Source organism: Rana temporaria, chromosome 9 (assembly GCF_905171775.1).
Source record: "Rana temporaria chromosome 9, aRanTem1.1, whole genome shotgun sequence".
NCBI lineage: Eukaryota > Metazoa > Chordata > Amphibia > Anura > Ranidae > Rana > Rana temporaria.
This window is the reverse complement of record NC_053497.1, coordinates 130927138-130936149: the sequence shown is the minus strand read 5'-3', so window position 1 is coordinate 130936149 and position 9012 is coordinate 130927138. Positions and strand designations below refer to the sequence as shown.

General features: G+C 46.7%; 1 protein-coding gene across 2 annotated transcripts in view; it reads left to right on the top strand.

The window, feature by feature from the left end:
* Positions 1-7890: 7890 nt before the first annotated feature.
* PNPLA7 (patatin like phospholipase domain containing 7) overlaps positions 7891-9012 on the top strand; it is a 413102-nt gene continuing 411980 nt past the window's right edge. For both annotated transcript variants that reach the window (XM_040324512.1, XM_040324513.1), the window contains exon 1: positions 7891-8067. In XM_040324512.1, the coding sequence (XP_040180446.1) occupies positions 8055-8067 (13 nt within the window). In that variant the 5' untranslated portion in view covers positions 7891-8054. The remainder of the gene's footprint in view (positions 8068-9012) is intronic.

The window sequence follows — 9012 nt, the reverse complement described above, 5'->3', positions numbered from 1 at the left end:
GCCTGTTGGCGTGGAGGTGGAAGCCTTCTGATCGGGACAGAGAGGCATGAGGTCGAAGCCAAGAGGCCGGGTCCCTGGCCGTTGGCCTGGTTTTGGTGGTATCTGCCCCAGTCAGTTGTTCTGGAGGGAACCCTTGCTTCTCCTTTTACCGGGAAGGAGCGGGTAGTACTTTCAGAATGTGATTAGGTGGGAGAGATAGGGGTTGTGGGTAGAGCCTGCTTAGGTGGGTTCTCCCCGACCTCTTCTCCCACCTTCCTGGCTGGGAAGGGTGCTGCCGGTCCGGACCGGGGGCTAGGGACCGTTGAAAAGCCCGTGGAGATTGTGCCCCTGGAGTGGCAGTCCAGGGGTGCCATACATTGCACGAGTGTTTGAGGGGCACTCATCGTGTGGCACCTTCAGGTCACTGATCTCCACAACACACTTTTCACACCTGCCGCTTGGGCCGGGCCTTTTGGCTAGGACCAGTGGAATTTTTGTTTCCTGGCCGGAAGGCCGGCCAATGTATTTCACATTGGTCACTTTCCTCACTCTCCCATCTTCCTTTTCCCCACTTTCTTTTATTATTTTACCCCCGTGTTTGTTTTGTTTGTCACTCTTTTTGTTTGGTGCTTGCATTTTATGTGTGGCGAGTAGGGTGCTGGTCCTCGGGCCGGTCTCTGAAAGTCTTGGGAGTTGGTGGACTCGGCCTTCTGGTTAGGTTCACCGGCTCTCATGGGGTCTCCCTTCGGGGGAGCCTCACCGAGGAGGGTTCTGTTTCGGCAGTCCCTCCGAGGATGTTGGGTCCTTGTGGCTTCGGCTGCTTGGACCAAGATGGGTCCATATGGCTTCGGCTGTATGGACCACAGTAACTCTAGTCCCTGTCAGGAGCCTAACGCCCCGGGGGATCAGAGACGGGTCCTCTTCGGAGGACCACTGACGTATGCACCCGTCGCAGTTTTTTGTGATGTCACTCTTTATGTGTGTGCACATTTTTCCCTGCACCGGGTGGAGTTTTTGGGTTGTGTTTTGCACGCCACAGGCTTTTCAACAGAAAAAAAAAAAAGTTTGAAGAGAATCCTTCAATTGAGAGCACATCCACCTTTAGACACACATGGATCCTTGCCCTAGTAGCTGCATGGTTGCTATGTTATAATATTCTTGTGCACACACATCTAATGCATTACAGTTTTTCTCTATTGTTTTGGCTCATTTCTTGAAACAGAAATGACATTCTCAAAACTCTAAGATCATTTGGCAAAACAGTCTTACAGTTTAGCACAACACTATAACTCACGTGCAAAAGCTCATATCTCTCCCAAAACTGTTCACTCATGCTTCAAAACCGTATTCATTTCCCATATAAAGAGTCAGTGCCCTCAAAATGGCAAATATTTTTCTCAATTGCTTTGGCTCATTTCTTGATACAGACCGGACGTTCTCAGCTCTCTTGGTACTTTTGCCAAAATAACCCGGATGGTTCGGCACAACACCATGGTTCACCTTCAAAAGTTCATATCTTTCCCAAAACAGTTCACTCATGTGTCAAAACTAAATTTCTTTCTCATTCAAATAGTCAGTGCCCCCAAAATGCTTCATCCCTTTGGCATTGTGTAAGCACTGCAAGTCAAAATGTTTAGATGTTTTGTCTCTATGGCAGAGGACCATTGAAATATCCCTCATGTCCACCTTTCAGTCTTGGCCCAGTCCTACATTGACAATGGTTACTGTACAGTTTTTGTCTAGCTAACTGAATACAATTGTGTATAAAACTGAAAAAAAAAAGAAAGGATTTTAGGGTAAGAGTAGCCTCCAAGGTTTGACATCACACACTGCACTCATACTGCCAAGGAAAAATTACTTTACAGTATTGTAACCATTATCATTCACACACAAAGTACCGTATTTATCGGCGTATACCTCACACTATTTTGCCCTGAAAATCAGGGCAAAATCGTGGGTGCGCGGTATACGCCGATACCCGCCACGAGTTTGAATACTGCGCCGGCATATACCGAGTGCAGTACACTCGTGTATCTTCGGGCAGTCTCGGCGCCTCTCGCGCTGACGTCCTGAGCGTACAGGACGTCAGCGCGAGAGTTGCCGAGCCTGCCCGACGATACACGAGTGTACTGCGCTCGGTATATGTCGGCGCAGTATTCAAACTCGGCGCGGGAAACGAGCGGGGAGGACGCCGCACCCGACGAAGAGGACACCCGAAGCCGCAGACGGACGCCGGACCCGACGAGGCTGCCGATGGACGCCGCGCAAGACACCAAAACTGTAAGTAAAAAAAAAACTTTTTTTCCACAGGGTTCGGGGCAACTTTAGGGGTGCGCGGTATACGCGGGAGCGTGTTATACCGCGATAAATACGGTAACTTCCATACTTCAGAGTAAAAAGAAAATGTATACAGCATAATATATATGGAAATATAAATGCACAAACATGAAACAAGGAAAATTACATTTAGCCTACAATGCTGTAAATAAAGCTAGAGTTTTACAACTACTGTAACATCTCTTTACTGGTCGCTGTCCTCACCCTCCCTCTCCTGGCCACCGTCCTCACCCTCCTGCCCATCCACACGCTGCTGTCTGTCTGGCCACAGATTTTCGTCAACATCACAGCGTATATTCTCCCTTGCGATGCAACGAGGGAAGAAACGGCGTGCATGTTGCAACCATCCCCTACACTGATCTCCTGTAATATCCTCACAGGCATCGTCCATTGTATGGATCAGGGACCTCTGATCTTGAGCCCGATGCTCATACACTCTCCACCTCCAAGCGGAGAAAAACTCCTCAATAGTATTGAGGAAAGGAGAGTACGGTGGTAGGAACACCATATCCATCCTTGGACGAGCAGTGAACCAGGCCCTGATAAGCGGGCCATGGTGAGAATTCACATTGCCCCATACAATTATATTTTGTGGTAGGTGAGGCCCTATGAGACCTCTCTCATTTTCAGGGATCAAATCCAAATGAAGGTGGTCCAAGAAGATGAGGAGCTTCTGTGTATTGTATGGGCCAAGACTGGGGATGTGAGTGGCCACACCATTCTCAGAAATGGCAGCACACATAGTTATATTGCCCCCTCGCTGGCCTGGGACATCCACCATGGCCCGGTGGCCAATAAAATTACGGCCACGTCTTTGGCCCTTGGCCAGGTTGAAGCCAGCCTCATCCACATACACGGGTATGTGAGAGGTCTCGTTTCCTTCCAGTGCCATTATTCTCTACAATAGAGTAAAAAAAGAAAACATCAAATCAGTCATACAGAAGAGTCATACACTAGAGTTACAGACAGCTACATAGGAATGTTCTATTCTCTACACAAGTTCAATATACTACTGGCCAGTATAACAGTGGTTCCAAACCTGGGGTACATCTTCTTCTCAGAATTGGGCACCCAGTCGAAAACTGGGGCCCTGCCACAGCTTTAAATGTTCCGGGCCAACATGGTCCCGGAACCAGGAACACCGCGTGGCACGCGCAACCCCTGTCTGGTAGGCCATCTCGCCGGGGGGCCGTGATGTGTGGTCACCCTAAAGGTGGGTGCCACCTCAAGAAAGGAACCCCGCCTCAATGGCGTCTGCTCCAGAAGTACCCTCCCCCAGCATGCCCCGCGAGAGAAACTCCCTCCCGATTGGCTGCTGGCAAGAGGCACCCCAGCCTGGACTCCACTGTCGCCCCGGGGTGGTATGACACCCCAGCAACCACAGAATGGACCCGCAGCACAGCCCAGCTGAAACAGAGACCCTTTGTAAAATTGCAATCAGAATCAACTACACTCTGATTATCCCTTAACTTTTACAGTAATAGCACCGGTACTTGGAAGTACACAGGCGCTACATCTACAATATTTTTCTTGTCATTGTTAGTATCATATGTAACATCCCACTGAGGTAAGATACTGTGATACTGTAGGCCTATCACACACACTAAATGAATATGTAAATGAATAAATATATTTGTTGCTCTATGCACAGTGTCCTGTCCTATACATTATATAATTCCATCATTGATTGTGAGGCCATGGTTGATGACATGGTCTATAATTATGGCCCGAATTTCATCAGGGACAGCATGGTGTCTTTGTGCTCCTCGGCCTCTTCCCCCTATTCCACCACCACGCACCCTTACTCCTCCTCCTCTTCTTCTTCTTCCTCGAGCAGACAGTTGCCATTGTTCATTTACGTGGCCAGGTGACTCCATGTTCAGAAATTGTACTGGTCCTGCATGGTCAAGCTCTATATACATGTTTGGCAGCATTCACAATCATGGACAGCACCTGTCAGGTACAGTAACTAAACATACTGTTTGATTGGTCATCTGAGACCAACTCCAACTCCTCCTTCGTTAGTCAAGTTCTAGTTGCACCCGACTGTCAATTGCTGTAATCATTTTATCAAATGTTCCAAGAGATTCATATATGGTATTCATGGTATTATGTTCCTGAATCATTTTGACAATTGAACAGACTATTGTGCATGTGATGACTTAAACAATGAAATGACGCTGACACGTTTTGGAGAGAACGACCATTTGACTGAAGAAATGACAATCAGTTTAGATCAACAAGATTTATTCAATTGGAAATTGTGCTAAATGTAGGCTACTTGTACTAAATCATTTGAAAGATGTACTGAGACAGTGAAACATGTACTGAGACATTTGCAATTTGATGAAATGAATGAGAAATGCCATTCAGTTGTGAACAATTGCGAAGTGGTTTGGAGATTTGTCCATGTTGTTTTGAGAATGTCATTTCTGTTTCAAGAAATGAGCCAAAACAATGGAGAAAAACTATAAACCAAACTCTGGCTTTGGGGGATGGATGCAGCCCTTTGCTTGCTTTTATCTGGCCCTTGAGGTACATTCTTCCCACTGACATTAACAATGGGACATAATACCTGCCACTGACACCAATGATGAGGCACTGTTCTCACTTCTCACTGACACCAATGATGGGGCACTATCCTTCTCACTGACACCAATGATGGGGCACTATTCTTTTCACTGACACCAATGATGGGGCACTATTCTTTTCACTGACACCAATGATGGGGCACTATTCCTGCCACTGACACCAATGATGGGGCACTATCCTCCTCACTGACACCAATGATGGGGCACTATTCTTTTCACTGACACCAATGATGGGGCACTATTCCTGCCACTAACACCAATGATGGGGCACTGTTCTCACTGACACCAATGATAGGGCACTATTCTTCTCACTGACACCAATGATGGGGCACTATTATTTTCACTGACACCAATGATGGGGCACTATTCTTCTCACTGACACCAATGATGGGGCACTATTCTTCTCACTGACACCAATGATGGGGCACTATTATTTTCACTGACACCGATGATAGGGCACTATTCCTGCCACTAACACCAATGATGGGGCACTATTCTTTTCACTGACACCAATGAGGGGGCACTATTCTCACTGACACCAATGATGGGGCACTATTCCTGCCACTAACACCAATGATGGGGCACTATTATTTTCACTGACACCAATGATGGGACACCATCCTTCTCACTGACACCAATGATGGGGCACTATTCTTCTCACTGACACCAATGATGGGGTACTATTCCTGCCACTAACACCAATGATGGGGCACTATTCTCACTGACACCAATGATGGGGCACTATCCTTCTCACTGACACCAATTATGGGGCACTATCCTTCTCACTGACACCAATTATGGGGCACTATTCTCACTGACACCAATGATGGGGCACTATTCTCACTGGCACCAATGATGGGGCACTATTCCTGCCACTAACACCAACGATGGGGCACTATTCCTGCCACTAACACCAATGATGGGGCACTATTCCTGCCACTAACACCAATGATGGGGCACTATTCTTCTCACTGACATCAATGATGGGACACTATTCACTCTCAATGCTTTTCCCGCAGCGCCCAAGTGTATTGTCCAGCCATAAAAACACAGGGTTCCGTGGCCCACGATCGCTCCACAGAGAGCCAGGACAGGGGTCTGTCAATGTAAACAGACAGATCATCGTTCTGTCAGGGGAGCAGAGAGAGATCATCTGTTCCTAGTGATCAGGAACAGCGATCTCTCTGTACTCCCAGTCAGCCCCCCCCCCAGTTAGAAACACCGCCCTAGGGCACAAATTTAACCCCTCGATCACCACTAGTGTTAACCCCTTACCTGACATTTACACACTAATCCATGCATTTGTATAGCACCGATTTGCTGTATAAATGCCCCTGGTCCCAAAAAGTGTCCCATCTGTCCACCGCAATCCCACACAAAAAAAAATCGCTAATCACTGCCATTATTAGTAAATAAATAATAATAAAAATGCCATAAATATATCCCCTATTTTGTAGACGCTATAACTTTTGCGCAAACCAATCAATTTACGCTTATTGCGAGAGTGCATGGTGTGCATAGGATGCATTAAGGTGAAAAACACAAAGCTTTACAACCCCTTTAAAAATAGTTTATTTTTTCTTCAAAATTGTTGCTCTTCTTTTGTTTATAATGCAAAAAATAAAAACCGCAGAGATGATCAAATACCACCCAAAAAAGGAAAGGTCTATTTGTGGGGGGAAAAGGATATAAATTTTGTTTGGCTACAGAATCGCACGACCGCGCAATTGTCAGTTAACCGCCGCATGTACATATATGTCGGCAAAATGGCACGGACAGGCAGAACGATGTGCCCGCACGTCGCTGCCTTTCCGCGGGTCGGGGGTCCGATCGGGACCCCCCCCGGTACATGCGGCGGTCGGTAAGCCTCAGGGAGCGATCCGGGACGAGGGCGCGGCTAGCCGCCCCCTCGCGATCGCTCCCCGGAGCTGAAGAACGGGGAGAGCCGTATGTAAACACGGCTTCCCCGTGCTTCACTGTGGCGGCTGCATCGATCGTGTGATCCCTTTTATAGGGAGACTCGATCGATGACGTCAGACCTACAGCCACGCCCCCCTACAGTTGTAAACACACACTAGGTGAAGCATAACCCCAACAGTGCCCCCTGTGGTTAACTCCCAAACTGCAACTGTCATTTTCACAATAAACAATGCAATTTAAATGCATTTATTGCTGTGAAAATGACAATGGTCCCAAAAATGTGTCAAAATTGTCCGAAGTGTCCGCCATAATGTCGCAGTCACGAAAAAAATCACTGATCGCCGCCATTAGTAGTAAAAAATAAATAAATAATAAAAATGCAATAAAACTATCCCCTATTTTGTAAACGCTATAAATTTAGAGCAAACCAATCGATAAACGCTTATTGCGATTTTTTTTACAAAAAACAGGTAGAAGAATACGTATCGGCCTAAACTGAGGGAAAAAAATTATATATGTTTTTGGGGGATATTTATTATAGCAAAAAGTAAAAAATATTGAATTTTTTTCAAAATTGTCGCTCTATTTTTGTTTATAGCGCAAAAAATTAAAACCGCAGAGGTGATCAAATACCACCAAAAGAAAGCTCTATTTGTGGGGAAAAAAGGACGCCAATTTTGTTTGGGAGCCACGTCGCACGACCGCGCAATTGTCAGTTAAAGCGACGCAGTGCCCAATCGCAAAACCTGGCCTGGGCATTTAGCTGCCTAAAGGTCCGGGGCTTAAGTGGTTAAAGTGGCGCATCGCAAAAAATCTCCTGGTGCAAATCCTTTCCTTAAATGGTTAATCAAGCTGAAGTTTTAGAAGCTGATTGATAACTACGTACAGCTGCAGCAGTTTTAATGAGTCTCCCCGTTGCCTGAACGTCCTACATACGTTCTCCTAGATAACGTGCCATCAATAGAAACCTGCACACAGCTCTCTTCCTTGTGTGACCTCCCCTCCCCCTCCTGCACAGCCCCTGTGTACATATCATAGACCCTCCACATTATACGACCACTCCAGCCTGCAGTGCTCTCTGTACGGTGCGTGTCACGTGGTGACAGAGGAACAGGAAGTGCTCTCTTCTAGGTACTGGGCTCTGATTGGGTGGACCTGCTGTCCCATTTGCAGAGCCCAGAGTCACGTGACGGTCTGTCAGGTGTAGATATACACAAGGCCGGGGATATGGCGACAGCAGGTAAGTGTCCCCTCTGTGTACTCACCGGACTGTTATCCTCCTATCACACTGCCGTGTGTGTGTTGTACTTAGCTATGTCCTGTGCCTTGTTCCTCCATACAGGGATAAGTGTTGTGTGTATTGTACACTGTGTTGTGTGCATTGTACCCTGTGTTGTGTATTGTACCCTGTGTTGTGTGTGCATTGTACCCTGTGTTGTGTGTGCATTGTACCCTGTGTTGTTGTGTGCATTGTACACTGTGTTGTTGTGTGCATTGTACACTGTGTTGTTGTGTGTATTGTACCCTGTGTTGTGTGTGTGTGTATTGTACCCTGTGTTGTGTGTGTGTGTATTGTACACTGTGTTGTTGTGTGTATTGTACCCTGTGTTGTGTGTATTGTACCCTGTGTTGTGTGTATTGTACACTGTGTTGTTGTGTGTATTGTACCCTGTGTTGTGTGTATTGTACCCTGTGTTGTGTGTGTATTGTACCCTGTGTTGTGTGTGTATTGTACCCTGTGTTGTGTGTGTGTGTATTGTACCCTGTGTTGTGTGTATTGTACCCTGTGTTGTTGTGTGTATTGTACGTTGTGGTGTGTATTGTACCCTGTGTTGTGGTGTGCATTGTACCCTGTGTTGTGTGTATTGTACCCTGTGTTGTGGTGTTGCCTCACACAGCTCTCCCTGCACAGTAATATACCTTTTTGTAGTAGTATTGAGTTTCTCTCCACACACTGTTACACACAGAGCCCAGAGGTGTTGTATACAGAGAGTATGGCACAGCTGGGTCACTCTGTAGTCACATACTTCTGTAGGGAGTGAGGCGATTTCCTATATGTGTGTCCTCAGGTGATGATAACAGGACATTTGTAATGTGAGGGGTGACCACCTTAAAGTGGAACTTTGATCAGAAAATTAAGTCCTGCTATATGATGCCAGGCATGCCCCTTCTGCAGGTATAGATC